General features: G+C 43.0%; 1 protein-coding gene across 8 annotated transcripts in view; it reads left to right on the top strand.

Moving 5' to 3' along the window:
• Positions 1–20,578, top strand: part of MTUS1 (microtubule associated scaffold protein 1) — a 129,308-nt gene that overhangs the window by 95,003 nt on the left and 13,727 nt on the right. For 6 of the 8 annotated variants that reach the window (XM_031440244.2, XM_031440241.2, XM_064477504.1 and 3 more), the window contains 2 exons: positions 732–946; positions 9,037–9,103. In XM_031440244.2, the coding sequence (XP_031296104.1) occupies positions 732–946; positions 9,037–9,103 (282 nt within the window). Of the gene's footprint in view, positions 1–731; positions 947–7,955; positions 8,025–9,036; positions 9,104–20,578 lie in introns of those variants that run through there. The other 2 variants (XM_031440245.2, XM_031440248.2) reach the window with 2 other exon arrangements.

Genomic DNA, 20,578 nt, shown 5'->3' with positions numbered 1-20,578 from the left:
TCTTAGATAGGTCAGGAGTATCAGCATGTGCTTAAAACAAAAACAACAAAAAATTTTAAAGCCGTGTTGCTTTAAGGAGGGGAAGAAACAACAAAGCTTGTGTTTGATAGAAAACAGAATAGTATTGTCAAGAGTATCATGCTCTTAGCAATGAAATTAGAGATGGGGGTGAAATGTGAGTAGATCTTCAGTGTACGTGTGATGATCTGTTAGAGATTAGGAAATGACTCACCCATAGTATAAATCTTTGTAAGGACCAGGCCATCGGCAGGAAAAGGATGGGAAGTTGGTAGGAAACGTGTAGGAAGAGGGAAAGGCACTTAAAGTCCAATCATTTGTGTGGCTTTTCAGCCTCTGTGATTGGAAGATAGAGTCAGGGTACCTGTCACCATCCGGTTTCTGTATCAGTCTACCTGGAAAGTTAACAACTGTGAGATCCACATTACTTTGCACACAATTTTCATGTTTCTGAATTAGTAAATCTGTTGCATGCCCCCAGTACTCTGCCCCCTATAAATCTTCATAAGTCAGAGCTCAGGCCATCGTCTGTGTTTATGGATTCCAGACATCTAGATGTTTGAGTAATCCCCGTTCTCATCCATGTGCTTTCCTTACGTAAACATAACTTAAGTGCATTTCTGTGGCTTATCTAGTCATTTGTGAACCCAGATGGTGGTGATTATAAAAGTCAAAGTCACATATTTTCCTACCTATATTAATTCCTTTTGCAGTTGAAAAGGGCAGGCAGAAGAATCCCAGGAGTTTATGTATCCAGACCCAGACGTCTCCAGATGTGCTGTCCTCTGAAAAAACACTTGAGTTGGCTCGGTATAAAACAAAATGTGAAAACCAAAGTGGATTTATTGTGCAGCTCAAGCAGCTTCTCTCCTGTGGTAATACCAAGTTGGAAGCGTTAACAGTGGTGATCCAGCACCTGCTGTCTGAGGTAAGGACATGTGCCCTCTAAACCGTCTTCTCACTAAGGTGGGGCAGGGCGGGTCGGGGGTGGGGGTGCTTACGCACCTGTCTTGTGACTGTCTTTAAGTTAACGATTGTTTAGATCACAGATAATTCATCCAGTTGTGCTTTTGTTAACTCACTTGACACCCGAGTCACTCTCTAGACATTTGGGGTTGAAACGTTTCTTAGTGCCTCCCCTTTCCCCTCTGGAGTCTCTCTGACCAACAACAGTGAAAAGATAATCGTCTGTTAAACTTCCATACACGTCAACGAAAAGTTAATCACATGATCTAAGAAAGAAATGGAAAATTTTATTCGAGCCAAATTGAGGATTATAACCTGGGAACAGCATGTCAGAAAATTGCAGAAAATGTTCCACCCATTAAGAAGTCAAGGCACAGTTGTATAAGGTTTTTGAGACTGAGGGCTGTGTGCTAGATGACATGTTATTGACAGTTTACACTGGAGGTATGAAGCGGTGGGTCATATGACCTCTTACAGGCTCAGGAAGGAATGTTATCTTTTAAGGAGTTGCCTTACCGATGCTGGAAGAACGTTGCTGTTTATGGTTGAGTAGGTATTTCTGCCCACGGGGAGGTCAGTGCATCACCCAGATACATAATGGATAGCAGAGGGATGAGTGGAGCCAGAGGGCAGAGAAAATTTTTTTCGTGTTTAAATTTTTTTTGTCTTGGCATAAAATAAAAATTTTATTTCACAGTATCAACATTTTCACTTAATTTTTTGGTCAAACTTTATGTAGCTTTCCATGTCACACATAGTTTAATGCTTTGAAAAAAATGAGGTTGATGATATTTATGGGTCAAAGAACACTTGTGAGGTAACTGCCAGCACAGGTCTGGGGATTCCATCTGTTCTTAACGTAGTCTGTTGTCCACCAAACACAAAACAGATTTTCTCTGTTTACTTACTCTTCCCTGATACTCTACAGGGATGTTAATTCAGGAACTAGTTAGAATTCATTGAGAAAACCGAGTTTCTATGAACTTGTGCTACTGGCAAAGCAATAAAAAGCATAATTATTTAAGAGGAAATACCGAGATGAGAATACAACTTGAACTCTTGAGGTATTTTTTAATCGCCGTTTGAAAGATAAGGGTACATGACATCTCAGTGTGTTTGTTCTGTAGCTGAGTTCCATCCAAGAAACCTATTCATTTCTTCCAGAGGCTGCTCTGATGTGGTTGCCTGTCTGGTGAATGAGACTTGGTCTGTGCCTTTGACGAGCTACCAAGCTAGCAGACAGTTTGAATCAGTATATGGTGAACATTTTACAGCTTTGTCCAAATATGTTCTTTTGTGAGGGAGATGGAGACATTTACCTTGTTTTTAAATGACAGTAGGATACAGTAGTTTTGTTTTTCTTTAATATGTAAGAAAGGAATCTGAGAGTTGGTTAAGATGACCAAGCAAGGTAAATTGGAAACTACATAATATCAAGTGTAGGGAACAACTAATTTGTCTATTTAGTAACAAACCAGTTATTTATTTGACTGTGTCTAGCCTCTTCTCCCTCCCTGATCTCCCACATGAAAGCAGTCATGTCTGGTGAGTCCGCATCCCAGTGTCTCTCCCCTTTATCCACACCCTCTTTTCCATTTCTACTGATGCCAACCATGTTCAAACCCTGGGTAACTGTCTACTAGATTCTGATGATAACTTCTTAACCAGTCTTCAGGCTTGCATCCTCTTCCCCATAATCCATCCCAAGCCCCGCTAAGATTCACATTTCCAAAGCATCCACTCTTCTTATTAAAACCTTCAGTGGTTCTCCATTGTCCACATCTGATCTGTCCAGTTTGGCAACCACTGGCCTTACAAAGCTATTGAGCATTTGCGTGTCATCAGGCTGAACTGAGATACGCAATTAGTGTAAAATACGCGTGGATTTTGAAGACAGTGTGGAAAAAAGGATGTAAAATTATCTTGTTAATTTTCCTATTGACTAGATGTTGAAATGACCATTTGGATATATGGGATTAAATAAAATATATTATTAAATTAGTTTAATCTTTTGCACTTAAGAAGTGTGGCTACTAGGAAATTAAAATTCCATACATGGTTCACATGATATTTGTTTTGGATGACTCTGGTATGTCACTTGGAATATAAGACTCTCTGTAATTTGGCACCAATTGCCCCTTTTAACCGTCGCCTCCCTGCCCAGATGCTCCGACTCTGTCATCAGGAAGATGGAGGAGAAGCAGGAGGGATTTACCATTTGTTGAAATATTTACTAAGTACCAGACGTTCTTACTTACAATAAAATCCTCTCCAAAAACACAAGTTACAATTTACAAATAAGGAAATTGAGGCATAGCACTGGGCTTGACTATCATCAGACAGCTGATAAGAGGAGGACCAGAACTTGAACCCAGGTCTAGGACATTACGAACTCAAAATCCCCTACAAACTTCCTGCTACAAATACTATTACCACCCCTCTCCCTAATACCTACATGTTCACATCTTTCTCGTAGTTGCATCACAGTACTACCTGGATTTAATTTACATGGATCCATTATACAAACCATCAAAGTTAAAAATGCAAATTAAATAGATGAGGCAGTCTTGCCTTCCATGCCTCGCAGTGAGCAAAGGCCCGGGAGTGGGTGTGGGGTGGAGGACAGGAGACTTCTTCCTGCAGCTGTGTTCCCAGGCCCTCAGGACCTCACGTGGCATGACCCTTCCACGCTCCATGTGGTCCTAGTGTTTAAAGATACTTTCCTCCCATACAACTTGGCCCCTAACGACAAGCCAAACATTTTATCAGTTGCTCAGTTGGAGAAAGATTAGGTCCAACACTAGAGAAAAACATTCATCGAGTTGGGCATACTGAGAGAAGATTTTTCAGTCCACAGCAGGGCAAACTCTCAATGAGTTTTTGGGTATTTGGACTGCATGGGGATTTCATCTTACACTCAGTTTAGGTCCTAAGGCCCATGCAATTGTGACTCCATTGGATTTCTTAAAATTCAGCTTGCAAATGCTCTAAAAAGAAGTCTTCCCTGGTCCTTCTAGCTCTATGTTCTGTCTGCTCTCGGGGTTCTAGGAGCACTTTTATTTCTCTGACCCTCTACCTTGGAGATTGCCGTTTCGCACTTGTTCTTAGTCTTTAGGACAGGAAGCTCCATGAGAGCAGGATCTGCGTCTGGTGTGTTCCTAGGAAGGCGCCCCGGCTGCCATGGCGGTGCCTTATACGTGACAGTCAGACAGAGTGTATCCCAGTGAACACACGGACGGGTGAGGGGGATGGGGTCCCAGATGTAAGACGAGCATGTAAAGTCTTTATGTCGATGTTCTTTGCTCTTTATAACCAATTGGCAAATATTTACTGATTGCTTCATGTATGCAGGGCACGGTTATAAAACAGTTGGAAAGGAAAGACATAACCAGGAGGAAAGTTAGGCCTTTTTTTTTTTTCCTCCAAATTTTTACTTAACCCTTTGGTTCTTGCATACTCATTACAGAAGTGATAGACAGACACATAGACAGGCAGAATGTAGGTTATAGATGTAGACTGATCTATATATACATAAAGATCTTATTGTTGCTGACTTTTTCTAAATGGTTTCCGAGCATTAAATCATGGGTAAAAATGGTTGGTTATAGGAAATCCAGCCACTCTCACTTATCCTTTGGTTGTGAGTCCATTTAATAACTACAACTTTCCCACTGTAGCGGCAGATGGCATTCATTACATAGCAGAAGTTCTGATGAGTGTCTCATGCATCTGGAAACCAATACCAGACTGTTTCTCAAAAGACACACGACTGTTGGTTTTAGTTTGTTCTAATTCTTGGCTTATCCTTGCATAATTGTACAGTGTTCTGTACAGACAGACCAAGTGAAGGACAGTGTTGATGGAGGCAATACCCAATTTCTTCATAAAAGTGTCTGTGGGTGAATTTCTAGGTACACGTGAGCAGGACCAAGGTCACCGCTCACCCCAAACCTCTGACTAATTATTCAGTGAGCCTCCAATTCTGTTTTTGAAAGTGGAATCTAACCTAAAGTAGCACCTAAACAAAGATGAATTTTGAATGACATTAGCAGTCTGTTACAAGTAAAAATGTCTCACAACCAAAACAGTGGCTGTGATTCACTGCGTGGTGGTGGGGAGGAGGTCCGAGATGGGGCACATCTGAGCCACCTGACGTGGCTCTCTTCTGCATAATCCCCTGTGCTGCTGACGCCCTTTGGTAGCTGGCAGTTCAGGCCCACTGATGGGACGACAGCCAGAGACTAAGTGCCTGTGTCCCAGGGATTCCTAATTAAATTATGGTGAATCCTTTTTTTCCCCCCCTTGGGGCACTTCCTACATTTAATGCATGAGGATAAAAGCATTTTTCCATCCAGATTCCCACCTCCCTCTTTTTTCACATTGTATGGAATTCTGCATGTTACAACACAAAGGGAATTAAATAAACAAAGAGAATTAAATAAACTTGTTATCTGGACAATAGAGAGTTTATCATCTAAGACAGAAACACTGATAGAGGAGCAGCTAAATAAAAAGAAACAGGCAATCAATATCTGAGTGACAAAATGCATTTTGTCGTCTGCAGTTAAAGGGTAAATGTCTTACAGGGCAAGCTACCAGGAGTCAGGTAGAAAGGAACGCTGCGTGTGTGCATGGTATGGGGACCGTGGTCAGCATTTCACAGAGGATTGTGTTTAAAGCCCTTGGTTTTCCCATTATCCTGTACTGCTTCCCCTCAGATGAGGTAATCTGCCTTCAGTTATTGGCCTGGATGTTTTAATTCTACCCAGGTCCCAAGCTTCTTGAAGCAAGAAACATGTCTTAAATTTTTTCCATATTTTTCCCAGCATCTGGAATGGTTCTTGGTTAAATGGTACTTTGGTTGGTAATAACTTGGCAACCAACTCAGAAGGATAAATGCCCTGCCTTGGCATCTGGGGAAAGGGGATAATATCTGTGATTGACAGTTAGCGTTCCCTGAAGGTATGTAAAATGGGTCAGGTACAGAAGACCAGGCATTCCAGCTTGGGGAAGTGTGACATGCATGGCGAGCAACTTGGACAGAAGAGGAGTTGGGAGTCGAAACAGGAGCTGGATGATTGAGATTCATGGAAGTTTATTGTTTATGCACTCAGTGGAAGACTGCACTCAGATGAAGGGCAAGAATATGGGATAAAAATCTACCAGCCCTGTGCAGGATGGTGTGGAGGGAGGCTTTCCATAATGTGGAGGGTTGGCAAGTATCAGGACCAGGGCAGAGGCAGCACTCATAGAAAAAGTGCAATGGATTCAAGACATGTGAGGAAGGGAGAGCTGACCGACTTTGGCACAACCCATTTAGATGAAGACGAGCACAAACTGACCTCACGGTTTTCCTGTTACTGTCACTGGCATTGACAGAGGTTGGAAGATATCGATGGCTTCTGGGCATCAAGGAAGGCTGAGGGCAGTAGAGCTGAGGGAAATGTCCATGTGGGCACAATAGTCCCTTGGGATCTGTGGGGGATTGGTTCCAGAACCACCGCCCCCCACAACATATACCAAAATCCATGGAGGCACAAGTCCCTCACGTAAAATGGTGTAGTACAGTGGGCCTTGCCTGCCCCGGGCTCTGCAGCACAGGTTCAGTCAACCTTGGGTTTTGATTGTACTGAAATTGCTTGTCCTGAAAGGCCCTTTAAAAAGCAGGAAGATCGCCTGGTAGGTATTTGTGATAGAATGTAAAGGTTTTCATAAAATTACTCCTGGAAATTATATACCTACATAATTTTTTAATTCTTATTTTTCAAATTTGTGGAAATTTGAAAAACGATTTGTCTTCTTGCCAACTTTTCCTTCTATTAGCAATTTAGCTGCTTACTATTGGAAAAGAGTGAATTTAAGCAAGGTCACCGAATGTGTCACAGGGCCACCTGTGGGTATCTAGTCAAGCTGACTTCTGGTTTCTTGTTACTTTAGTGACAAAACTTGCCAGTACTTACTTGAACTAGATTATTAAGGAGACAAAATTGACGCTTAAATTTGAGATTAAGAGGAAGTATATAGCATATGTATGTTTATTTGATATTCGTCTGGTTTTATCCAGGTTGATTTTCCTCAAACTTTAATTTCTACATTAGAAAACTCATTACTTAATCACTTTAGAAACCTGGACTCTCTGATTTGTGATTTCAGAACAACTTAACACTGCATTTTAAGAATCAAGCATTTTGAATACCATTAAGGCCAAAATGTACCCATTGAGAAAGTGTTTCTTAAATTCCAGTCACTGTTAAATGTCCACATGACAGTCCAGTGTGTCACTAACTCCTTTAGCTCTTTAGTGAGAGGTTACTGCAAAATAAAAAGTAAAAATCATAAAATACGTATCTGATCGCCAACTCTCCAATCAGCACGTCACACCACTTCTTAAAACGCCAGAGGACCACGTTCTAAGCATTCCAATTAGGTTTTCCGGGAAACACCATTTGTTTTACAATGTCATTTTAAATTCTAAGTCACAACCCACACTTTCCCCATTTTTCACCTCGTTCATAACTCACTTCAATTTGTTTTGGAGAACAAATTTCCCTCTTCTGTTAGCAGGTATGATAATCTAATGACCTCAATTAGAGAAGGGAATAAAAAGGCTGACAAATCTAAAAATAACTCCATTATCCACGTTGAGGAGGTCGGTTTTTCCTTCCACTGTACCAGCTGATACTTAAGTAAGTGGCAATCGATCAGTCGCATGCCTGGCTCTCGTTTTTCATAAATGAAGGGCTGTGGCTTTAAGTAATCGCAGGCCGCCGGTGCCAGAGGCAGAAGCTGCAGCATCAGCTCCTGTGCGGAGGGACGTCGGAGGCAAACGGTAACCTGCAGGACGGAGGAAGGCGAGCCTGGGGCCAATGGCGCGCCTCCTGGCCGCGCTGCGAATGTAGCCGGACCGGACTGGTGGGTGGCGCGGCCACCTGTGCACTTCTCGGTCGGTGCGGGGGGCGGGGGGAGTTGGAGACAGAAGCTGGAAAATGGGCTGCTCCGGCAGCAAAATGTGCCTCTATTCTCCGTGTGCGGCAACCAGGGTAATTCGTATTTGCTTATAGTCCTTTTCTGGAAGAATGTCAGGGACTAAGGCGGAGGATGTCTGGCGTTAGGGGGAAGTGCTCTGAATGACAAGCAACTCTTGCCTGCAAAGGCCGGCCTCAGGATCTCTGCAACGCTGGATCAGGATGCGGCGGGAGCTCCGTCTTGGGTGACCCCAGGGAGGGCATTTCCAGAGAGCTTTGAATTCTGCCCTTTTCCTTCCTTACAACCCGGTGGTAGGGAATCTGCATTTAAAAAATTGTATCTAATCGCTGTCTTTGTCTTCGTGTGTGTATGTGTGCTTGCTGTGAGTTGCTGGTAACTTGGAAATTGTTCTCTTTTGCTAGTTGCTTTTTTGATTCTGAAACAGCTGCCTGGTTTTCTTTGATTCGTTTCTCTAACACCTCCTTAGAATTATACCTGATCCAACATATTATCATCCTTAGAAAATAATGTGGAGCTGAGGACAATTAATTTCATTTTGTCTTTAAAGGATTATTTTTTTTTTCGCCGTGGCTTTGTGACAGACTTTGCATCTTTCTTTTAGAAGTAAAGGCTTGGCCTCGTAAGGAAACTTTTTTATTTGCAGATACAGGACAAAGTGCATATAAGTGCATATGTGTAGAACATTAAATATTTATCTTAAACTGATAGGCCTTTATTGCCCTTGGAGGGGGAGAATGCATTACGTCTTAAATGCAGTATGCAGTAGCTGGAAGGTTCTGGGATCGGCATTGAAGCCTGGCTCAAAGTAAATATTTTTAAATGGGCTGTTCAGTGCCTCCAGTGAAAGTTTCACAAGGACCTGAGAAAAGACAGATTTTTGAAACGTGAATTTCCTTAACAACTAGGGGACATCTGTGTTTTTTTAACAACACAGACTGTTAGCCTAAGTGATTCATATCTTGGCTTCTAGATCCTGAGTCTCATTTTCCTGGTGATAATGAACGTGTGTTTTACTGAAAGGGACCCTCTTGAAAACATGAGTAACTTGATGTGTGTTTTCCGCAGCAGGAGGAAGCACTGAGACAACACAAAACCCTATCTCAAGAACTTGTTAACCTCCGGGGAGAGCTAGGTAAGAGTCTTTTTTGTTTGTTTGTTTTGTTAAGTTTTATGGGACGAGGGGAAAATTGGACAGTTTGGTTTTCCTCTCTGCGTGGTGGCTGGAGTTGCACGCTGTCTCACTCCAGTATCTGTGCAAACACTTACTGTGGACGTGGCTTTTGAACCCTGACAGCTTGCCCTCAAGTTCACAGAATTCCAGGCACTGATCTGAGTAAGCCCAGCAGAGCTTCTGATGACCAAAACGTTTCTCTCCCTGAAGAGAGGGGCAGAATGGTTTTTGTAATTGTGTGGATTCCCGTTAATTTTTTTTTTCCTGAACCATTTTTCATATCGATGGGTGGTGGGAAGATGCCCTGTGTGACAGCAGTAATTATCTGATGCTTCCTTGGGGTGGTTTGTGAGTAGTGAGTACAAAACTGGAAGGGGTAACTGCCTGAAGAAGGCACGTTCTGTGCTCATCTTAGAACTGGGCCTGATGGGGAGTGAGGACCCAGTTCCACAGAGAGCCATGTGCTTCTGATGTCTGTGGCACCCGCCACCTGGTGCCAAACTCTGTTCTGGTTCTTGTCTCTCCTTGAAGGAGTCCTAGGTTCATGCAACAGGAAGGTGCCACCGTGCTGGAGGGAGTGCTGCCTGGGAGCCCGCCCGCAGCCGGGTGCTGGGCAGTTCACTGGAAGGCTGAGTTCCTTGCTCTCTGTGGCTTTCTGTCTGTGCTGAAAGTGAGTGTAGGCATGTGTGTAAACAACGCAAACGCAACAGTCAGAGATGAGATCCATGTTCCTCTAGTTCTAGGAGAAACTGCTCATTTTACTTTGGACAACACCAGAGTTTAAACACTGTCAGTATAATTTGCTGAACTTGAGCTCTTTTAAGTTGTTTCCCCTCAGGGCAAAGTCAAATAGCAGTGAATGTGGAGTCAGGACTTGTCTCTTGATCCGTCTTCTCTTTTCACCTCCTGATGGGGGTGATGCCAAACTCCCAGCTCCCCCTCCAGATTCGTGATACCCAGGCTGGGGCACACGGTCTGCCGACCTGATGAAGGACTCTTTATGGAAAAGTAATTTTAAGACAGATGGAACCTCAGGACCCCAAAGACTTGAGAGTTCCAGGAAAACAGTTCAGGGAAACCACAGATAAGAAACAGCCCGGCTCTCAGAGTCTGCAAGGCTCCCTGCCAGGTTACTTCACTTGACTGCCGCCCTTTTGATTACCCAAGTGGCCAACTTCCTTTGCTTTTGTCTGTACCTTAAATAATGTAACGGATATAGGGTTAGCAGATCAGGAAAGAGGCCTTTTTTGTGTGTTTCTCGGTTCACTATAACCTGGTGGAGGTGGAGCTGAGTCCACCTGGAGGTTCACATTTCAGCCTCTCCCCGAAAGAAGGCAGAAGCACGCAGAGGGAACACACTTCTCATTCAATCTGTCTGAATGGGGGATGCTCTCATAGTGGAGAGCGCGGTCCAGTGATTTCAGCTGGACCCGGGTACTTAGCACCTCCTCTTGGTCGCTTTTAAGCCCGACAGGAAATCGCCGTAGCAGTTTGTGCCCAGTCTCACCTTCCCGTCTGTGATAAGGAGAGGGTGCCCGGTGTGGCTTCACTGCTGCGCGGTCAGTGCCAGGATGCAGCGGTTGGCCTGTCCGAACCCTTCAGTCACCCACGGCTAGACTCTCAGGAGGGGTGTCCTTACTGCTGTGCAATCAGATCGAATGGCTCAAGTAACTGTGCACAGTGTCTTGGGAAGGGTTTTGGTTCCATGAGGGAAGAGGAGAGAAGCCCTTTAAATTGTTCTTCTGATGAAACAGTCCAGGAAGAATGCTCTCAAAGCTGCCAGCTTGATTGACTGTCGTATGGGCAGACATGGAGATAAACAGATTTAGGTAGCAACATTTACAGCTCAGTTTTAACATCTGAGGCAGTGGTACCAAGTGGTTTGACTGTGTGGTCACACTGTCCAGGTTCACATTTTCGGTAGCCGGGTGACCTAGGTAGGGCAAGTCGTACTGCACGTCTTCTGTCCCAGTTCCATTCGCTGTAAAATGGCAGTAGTCACTGTCTGCCTCGAGGGTGGCCACGAGGATGACATGAGGTAATGCATTGCAAAGCGTCTGCCACCAAATATTAACTGCTACCAAATGGTAGGTGTTAAGATGTGTTCAGTTTACAGCTGCGTAGTAACCACACTTGCTGTTTTGTGAAGGCATAGACTATACTGCAGAAAGGAATAGTAACTGGACTATTAATATTAGACTATTAAATATTATTAGAAGTCCCCCGGGACAGGCTGTTTTTTCTCTTCCCACTTGAATGGAAAAGTGAGCCATGAGGGCCCCTTCCTGAAACATGAGAAGTGCTTGGGCTGCACTGTCCATCTGCTCCTGGTTAGAAGTTACCTAATTTCTCTGAGTATAGTTTCCTCACTGGTGATACAAAGTTAGTATGTATCTCGTCGGATTGTTATGAAGCTTGAGTAAGACAGTGATGCATACGGAGCAGCAGTATAGCCCTGTCCAGCCCAGGCAACGCAAGAGAAGAGAGCTGCCCCTGTCAGTGCCATCCAGGCTTCCCCCTTTCCCCCACGACATGATGGGGAATCGCTGGTGTCACTTTCCCACTAATTTTTCTTTACCTTCTCTATGAAAATTGAGACAAGGTTCCCCAAAGAGTAAAGGACAAATCATCATCTCGGGCACTGAAACCCAAGTAAAGTCTGCAGTTTTTAAAATTTTTTAAAAATTTTTCTTTAATTCTTTTTTTTGGGGGGGTTAATTACATTGATTTATTTATTTACATTTTTTAATGGAGGTGCTCGGGATTGAACCCAGGACCTCGTGCTTGCTAATAAGCACATGTTCTGCCACTGAGCTATATCCTCCCTCCAAGTCTGCACTTTCGATCTTCACGTCTAACTGCCTCCAAAATTGTCCCCTCCACTGACTTTCCCACTGTCTTCTCACTTGTTAACCCTCACAAGCCGAGTGACTCACCATTTGTTTCTGCAAAAACTCTTTAAAGCCCCCTCTTGGTCTCCTCAGAACAAAACCACAAGGCTCCAGTGAGCACTTGTTACTTTTTCCTGCATTTATTTTATCTTGTGTTTTTCCTTCATCTTTAGATTAGATAGTAAACTCTTTAATTGCACAGATTCTTCCCTGCCTCCTGTGGGGAAAAAAAAGTATAATATGATTTCCATTTTCATGGGTGATTGATAAATACTTATGACATTTTATTCTACTTCTTTAAATTATTTTATTTGGAGGGAGAGGGAAGGTAATTAGATTTATTTATTTGTTTATTTTTAGAGGAGGTACTGGAAATTGAGCCCAGGACCTCGTGCATACTAAGCATGTGCTCTACCTCTGAGCTACACCCTCCCCTTTATGGGCATTTTAGGTTTTAAAGTAACTTTTATGTAAGAACAATGTGTGAAGATTAACTCAAATTGTGGAGTGAGAGGGAAATAGCCCATAGCTCCATTACCCTGACGTAACTCATTTTTGCACATTCCTTTGTTTATATGACTATATACCATCTGTTTTGACAAACACATACAGTCATATAACCTGCACCTTTAAGTTAGGTTTCCAGTAGACCCTCTCCCTGTAGAAGCAAACACTGATCTGATTTTTATCCCTGGAGGTTAGTTTTGCCTGTTCTGGAATGTGACATGAATGGAAACATACAATAAATTCTTTCTGTGTCTGGCTTCTTTCACACGTCATGCTTTGGCGATCTTTCCATGTTATTGTGTACTCTGGCTTTTAAACTACGTCAAGCACTTTTCCATCTTGCCTCATAGTCTTCCTATGGGCAAGTTGAATAACTTGGGAAAGTCTCCCTAGTGGATGTAGCATAATTTCTCTTGCCCTGAAATAATGTTCCAGTAAGGGTTTCACTGTCAGCTGTTTTCCCATCTGTCCCCATGGTTTCAACCACAGCCTCTGGGATGAGGACTCACAGACTTGCTTTGCTAGACCGCTCCCTCCCAAGATGGAGGTACGTTCTTCCCAGTGAAGAGTGGCGTCCAGACACGCCAGTCCAGTGTCGTCAGGCCTTCCTGACTCAGTGGTGGTGTTACTCACTTACCACCCAGGCTACCCACTGAGATCACATCCCCTTCCTCCATCCTCCACAGGACACCAGTCTGTGTTCTGAATACCGCTCAGATCCCTCCCTCCTCAGCATTCTGGAGGCTACTGTTCTGAGTCCTGTGGTTTCTCACCGGGAATGCCTCCCAGGGGTCCCCTCGCCTCCAGGCCTGCTTCTCTCCGATCCACACGCTACCAGGGCTGTCCCTGTAATAAGCCCCACGTGTGTCCTCTACTGGATGTTTTTGACAAACATGGGTGACTCCGTGTTGGCTTTGGGAAGAAGTCCAGACATACTAAAGCCACCATGTATGATGTGGTGGGTTTTTCTCCTTCTAATTTAATAATTTTATATTTATTATAATAAAGTCAGAGGATATGAAACCATATCCATCTCTTATCTAGTGGGGTCAATAAATGTGCACTGTGCAGAGTTTAGGGAAGAGGTAGATAACGGAGAGCTTCCAAGAACACTAGGAACAGAAGCAGCACACCAGTGTCCTAGGACAGACCGTTGGGAGGCAGCAACTCTGATAACCAGCCTCATCACCCTCACAGTTCTGCCCAAGGAGGGGCTCAGAAGTGAAGAAGCTATTTCTTTATGCCTGTCCATTTGCTTCTTTTCTTGTATCTCTTATATTGTACTCAGCTGATTGTATCGCAGTTTCCTATTTGTCTGTCCCTCCTTTGGATTGTTAACTCCAGAAGGCCCTGACGTCACAGTGTGGCTTCATGATGTCTGAGCCTCGTTCCTTTCCCCTCCCCGCATCCCAGCCATGGGCTCATCTGTGCTCTGTGACACCCGTGGTCCTGTCTGTCTGAAAGGCTCCCTCCTCTTCCCACTTCCTTTCTGATTTTTGCCTCTCAGGCTCTTCATTACTCATTTTTAAAGCCCTAGATAAAACACCTTGTTCAGCTGTTTCACCCAAATCTTTCAAGCAAGTTACCGGCACCTCCTGCTACACCCTTCAAGGTCCCCTGCTCTTCCCAGTGTTTGTTTATAGACCCCTTCTCACCGTCCAGAGCTGGGAGTGCTCCCAGGGCAAGGCCGGTGTGCTCATCTTTGTAGCTCTGCCAGCTGGTGCTTGGTTCTTCAGAACATGAGTGAGTGGCTTGAGTGCTGGGGAAAGTAGCTAGGGAAAGTTGGCTTTATCCTTGTAATATGCTAATACTTGGTGGTTTCTGTGCACAGATATTTCCCTATAAACTGCTCAAAATAAGTAATAAAGTAAGATGAGCTGTAATTCTCTTGGAAACATTTTCCGTGATGCCTGACAATCCCAGTTAATCAGGTCATTTTGAAAATGTCAGCTCTTGAAATAAATTACAGTTCAATTTAATGGTCACATAACCCACAGCAAACATTTGGCCTCAGAGATAGGGGATAAATGTGTCATTCTGATTCTTTCTAGAGTCAAGCTGGTGTAACAGAGAGCCATAATTATGTTCTTTAGGGGTTCCTATTGTTTTTAAATTAATCTTAATCATCGGGATCACATTTTTTCATCTAAATTAATGGAGAAAAAAGTAGTTTGTATTCCACAATTTTTTTTTTGGCCATCAGAATTAATAGCTGGGGGGGAGGGTATAGCTCAAGTGGTAGAGCACATGCTTAGCATACACAAGGTCCTGGGTTCAATCCCCAGTACCTCCTCCAAAATTAAATGAACCTAATTACCTCCCCCCACCAAAAAAAATTAAAAGTAAAATAATTTAAAAAGTAATTAATAGCTAACTCATATTTATATGTATATATATTTGTCTTGATTGTTTCTATGTCCTGATACAAAAGAGATTTTAACCCTTAATTCACCAGAAATTCCTGGAATTCCCATAATAATGATGTAAAAACCTAGTTGATTTTGCGCTCTGTGTGTAAAAATGATGAGTATGGCGGTCACGTTCATTGAGTGCCTCCTCTTTCCTAACATCAGGGTTCATCTCTAAGTCTCTTGGTTTGTATTTTATTTAAGGAAGAAAGAGAAAAGAGAAGAGAAAAGAGAGGAAAGAAAGAAATTAAGACCTAAAAGTTATGTTACCTTCTTAAGGTCAGTAAGCTAGTAAGCAGAGCACCTGGATAAAAATCCAGGCGGACTAGACCACCAAACTGCTGATCACAAAAGGGAAAGCATCGTGAAACGGTTTGAAAGACCGGGGAATCATTTGGTATAAAGACTAGTTTGCATTGATGACTACTTCTGGGATCTTTTTATTCGAATCAAGAGTTCAAGAAGCATTACTAGACTAAAACATCTTGTTATTATCTCCTAGGGAAAAAGCAGTGTGCACACCATCTAATCAACACTTCACTGTGTCTGTGAACTTGAGGCTTCCACACACCTTGATGGGACGTGTTAATTCTGTCACTGGTTTTGTGTACAGTGTGGTTTAACAAGGTTGTATATTTAGAGTAACATTAAAACTCTGCCTAGTCAAGTCACTTTCGAGTTGCAGGATTCCAGAAATGATTTTTGAAATGGACTTTAATGAAACATCTATTAACATAATGAAAACCAACTGTGTGCCAGGACAGAATTCCCTGTCTCACTGAGCTGATTGAAGATGGGGTCGATTCCACCCTAGGCTTGGCTCATTTTTTTTCTATCCATGTCTGTCTGTCCTCAATTTAGATTTTGGCTGCTGTATGTGTGTGTGAAAGGCCATGTTCTCTCGCCAGTATAGATGCACAGTATTTCCAAACATGTCTGTTCTGAACGCCTTTTGAGTCTTCTTCCTCGTCCTGCTCTTCTTCCTCACTTGTCCAGTTTTGATAAGTTCAGTTTTTCCTGATTGCATGTCATTTGTCCAGAACGATGGTCCTCCAACTTCATTGTGTGATAAAATAGGCCAGAATAAAAAGCAGATTCCCAGTTCTGACCCAGGTAGCTTGGGCTGGAGTCCAGAAATTCACTTTTTTTAAAAAGTATTTTTAAATTTTCTTATTTTTACACAATTTGTAAAGGTTACTTTCCACTTACAGTTATTACAAAATATTGGCTAAATTCCCTGTGTTGTACAGTGGAACCTTGTGGCCTGTCTCACACCCGATAGCCTGCACCTCCCACTCCCCCATCCCTGTACTGTCCCCCACCGCCGCTGGTAACCACTAGTTTGTTCTCTGTATCTGTGAGCCTGCTTCTTTTATGTTATATTCACTAGTCTGTTGTAGTTTTTGGATTCCACATATAAGCAATATCATATAGTATGTCTCTTTCTCTGCCTGACTTATTCAGGAGTCCATTTTTAATGATCATCCAGGTGATTCTGATGCAGGTGCTCCCTGGACTATACTTTGACATGGCACTAGCTGTCCAGAATATTGTTTCTTTTATGTAAAAAAAAATATGTGTGTGTGTGTGTGTGTGCATGTTAAGACTCACATAAGCACAGTAAGAGAATAATACCAAATAGTGCCAACTGAATTGAGTCCATTCCTATACACAGGCTTCCAGGTCGTATGCACACCAGCAAATTTACCTGCCCCCATGAACCTTGCTCCCTAAAAATGAATCCTCAGGGAGGAGAGGCAGAATAGTATAAGATTTGTCCTCACCTTTTTATTAACATTAAATTTATTCTTTGGATTGAAATGTGACTTCTTTAAAGTCCTAACTTATTTTCTTCAGCCCGGAACCTTAGAACATTTGTGTCAGTTATTCAGCCAGACTTTTGACTCAGCTCCCCTTACAAGCCTAACTGTTTTGCTTGTCCGCGGGATGCGTGCTGCTGTGATGGGCAGAGCGTCTGTTCTGCAGTGCGTTGCTGGCCAGTGAGAAAGCTGAGGAACAGCAAAGCCTTTGCTGACTTTTATTGGCAGGGAGAACCCGAGGCTCCTTGGAGGCCCAGCTGGCACCTCTGCGCAAAGATCTGTGCCTGAGTCAGACTGTCATCCCACGTGCCAATAAGATTTCACCAGGAAATATTTTTCATAGGGGAAAAAAGAGCATTGTTTACCTGCCTTACCCTGCGGTCTCTCTAGCTTCCACAGGGGAATTAAGCCCTAGGACCCTGAGGTATCCATTGTATGAATGAATTAACTTCTCTCTTAATGCATCTCAAGTTGAGGAAACAGGCACTCAGATCAGGTTCCGTGATCAGTGCTGTAGAACCCTCATCGAGAAAGGCCGAGCGGCTGGCTCTCTAGACCCGGTTCTGCCACGTCCATTCCCTCTCTAGTAAAGTGAGATTTAAGATAATGCCCGAGTCATTAACTCAAGACACGATTATATTATATTACATGAAATAATAAATGTGCACTTCATAAAGTCTGAACTGAGTTTTAAAGGTAAGGTGGTATCATTTATGGGAGAATGGATGTAACAGTGCAAGCGTTCTGTGAAAGTACTTAAATTCCTAATTAAGTTGTGACTGAATCAGCTCATGTCAGTTCTTGTAATTCCCAAGACTAATCTATTTGTAGCTCATTTTGAAATTTAGAAAAAGACCTTTGTCTCTCCCACATGTCTGCCAAATTTCTTAGTCTTGTGAAAAGTAGTACCTTTTGGGAAAGAAAACCTGAGGCTCTTATGAATAGACGATCATCCCACAGACAGTCTGTGAAGACTCGCTCTACAAAATAGAGCACCGTTTCACCGTATCTCACGGCCCTTAAGGTCCCCAGAGCGGGCAGTATTCAGTCCTACCCGGCGGATCGGGAAACTGACATGCAGGAGGCTGCAGATGCCTGCTGTCAGGTGGGCTGCATCTGACCCGTTTGTCATTCTTTGGTAGGCTCCCTGCCTCTCCACCAAGTAGCAATTTACTTTTTAATAAATGGCCTCTTAGTTACTTTGTTCAGGTATATTATGATCACCAGTTTCAAGCAACTTAGACCCCAGTTTAAGAGAGCAACCAACAAGAGAGGGTCACTTGCCGGGGGAGTGTGTCTGGAGCAGATTTCCCTTTGTAGAATAGTGTTATGAAATAATCACACTCCTGCAGTGGGAGGTTGTGTCCCCATTCGTGGCTCTGGCGCTGGGGTACCGGGGAAGTAAGATGAGATACACTTGTTTTCCCTTCCCTTTTACACACAGTTGGCAGCTCTTCTGCACCTTGTTTTCTGTTCAACATGTCGTAAAGGTCAACACACAAAGAACTTCCTTGCTATTTTATTTTAAGCAGCTGTAAAATTATTTTAGTTTTTGGAAACTATTCCATTATATAGATATACCATAATGAATATAACCAGTTCCTTCTAGATAGACAGTAGGTTATTTCTAATGTTTTACATTAGAAATGGCTGCTGTTATGAGGCTGTTCACTGGAACATTTTTGTATGTCCCTCATTTTATATGTGTGGGAGTAAATCTGTAAGACAGATTCTTATTAGTAGAATTGCTGGGTCAAAGGAATACGCAGAGAAAGTATCAGACGAGCCCAAACTGAGGGATATCCCATAAAATACCTGACTGTTCAAGATTGTCAAGATGATGAAAAGCAAGGGAAGATACACTCCCAGATCAGAGAAGATGAAGATGTGATGACTAAGTGGTGTGCTGTCTTGGGTTGGAGCCTGGAACAGAAAAAAAGAGGACAAAGTTTGGAGTTTCACTAATAATAACATGCCAGTGTGGGTTTCTTAGTTTTGACAAATACCCCATCGTAATCTGTGGTATCAGCACTGGGGAAACTGGCTGAGAGGAGTCTGGGAACTATTCTATCCTTGCAACTTCTCTGAAAATCTAAAATTATTCTTAAAAAGTTTATTCTTTAAAAAAGGTCATTAGTGGAAAGACTGGTGACATCTGAGTGAAGTGTCTGTAGTAGAGTATTAACAGTATTGTTCCGATGTTACAACCGTAGTTTTGACGCGTGGTAACGTTTGGGGAAGCTAGGTGAAGGGTGTGCAGGAGCTCCTGGTACTTTCTCTTTGTACCTTTTCTGTTGATCTAAATTTATTCCACAATTATAAGTATTGTTTTTAAGCACGTCTACCCTGCAAAGGGTGTGCTGTTGAAGAAAGGAGTGGAAGGCGCCCAGAACTAAAAGCAGGCCAGGGGGCCAGGGAGAGGTTGAGGGGGCGCAGAGCAGCAGGAAGAGCTGGACCAGGCATCTCGTTTCCCACGCGGAGGGTGGGGAGAAGGGCGCTCTGCTCAAGGAAGGGCTGTCACCCAGGGCCGGCCTGCTGGGCGCGTCTGGGGACGGCGTGGGTGTGCAGCTGGGGGCTGAGGTCATTGTGTTTTCCTGTTTCCCTTTGCTCTCTGTCACCATCTCTTGTACGGCATCACGAAACTCTGCATGAGCTTCCGAGTGACCTTACCTCCCCAGTTTTCTTTTTCGTATTTTATGTCCAATTTAGATAAACTTACCTAAAAGTTGGGGAAATTCTATTGCATATAATGTCCAGAACAAGAGTAGTAGAAAGTGAAAATTTGAGGTGGGTGTGTCCTCTGTCCACATGTTTATGTGTGCGTTTATCTTCTTTGAATATTAGATAAGCAACACTTCTTTTTAACTGTCACGTGTTGTCATAGGCCCCCCCCCCAAGCATGTCTTTGAAGACTCTTCAAACACATTTGAATTGGTGGACTTCGGCGAAGCTCAGTGTAGTAACAGTAACACTGCTTGTGTAACTTATGCTGGTCAGGCACCTGGCCAGGTACGTCACATGTTTTTTTTTTTTTTTTTCCACATGTATTTTATTTAATTCCTCAGGGAAGGCACTAGTATTAACTCCATTTTAAAAGTAAGGTAATTCAGGCTTAGAAAAGCTTAAATAATTTGCTCAAATCACTTAACTGGTAAGTGGTGTGGTTGAGATTTAAGCCTAAGTATTTAGCGCTGTTCTATTAAGGCATCTATTTATGTTCCTAAGAATTAAAATATTTCTAGTTGTTTCATGATGAAGACTGCGGCTCAGATAGAGATTAAGAAAGCCCTGCATCACTTCAAAACAACAGTAACAATCTAGGGCCACAGTTGTGTAATGCTTTTCTCTGTAAACAGCACGTTTATCAGTCACCAATGGGAAATTAGTCTCCAAGGATGGAAGTAATAAAAATCTGACTTCTTCCTCTTAGAAAAGGCCAGTTATGCAAAACAGGTGATGGCTGTACTTCACTCCTCAGGGAAAACTGCTGAACGACCCAGGATGAAGCCGGTTCTGTTTTTCCAGGTTCTGTTTGACTCTGGCTCTGGACCTTCTCTAGATATCATCCAAATAGGTGAAAAGGAAAAATTTCGAGCTTCTCATCACTTCTTCTGAAGTATTTTTTCCTGGCTCAGTTATCCATGTTTTAAACCATCAGGGAGTGTCTCTCTGTTTTTCCTGTTCTGTCACTGGCCTCGAGTTCCTCTCAGACCTGGCACATCTCAGGGTGAAAATGTCCAGTTCCAGCTTGTGATGAAGCCTTCTGTTTTGGGCTGATCTTGTAAATGAGTTGGTTTCTTTCGTTTGTTT

This window comes from Camelus dromedarius, chromosome 22 (assembly GCF_036321535.1).
Source record: "Camelus dromedarius isolate mCamDro1 chromosome 22, mCamDro1.pat, whole genome shotgun sequence".
In the NCBI taxonomy this organism is placed as follows: domain Eukaryota; kingdom Metazoa; phylum Chordata; class Mammalia; order Artiodactyla; family Camelidae; genus Camelus; species Camelus dromedarius.
The sequence above is the reverse complement of the archived record's forward strand: the minus strand, read 5'-3'. Positions and strand labels throughout refer to the sequence as shown.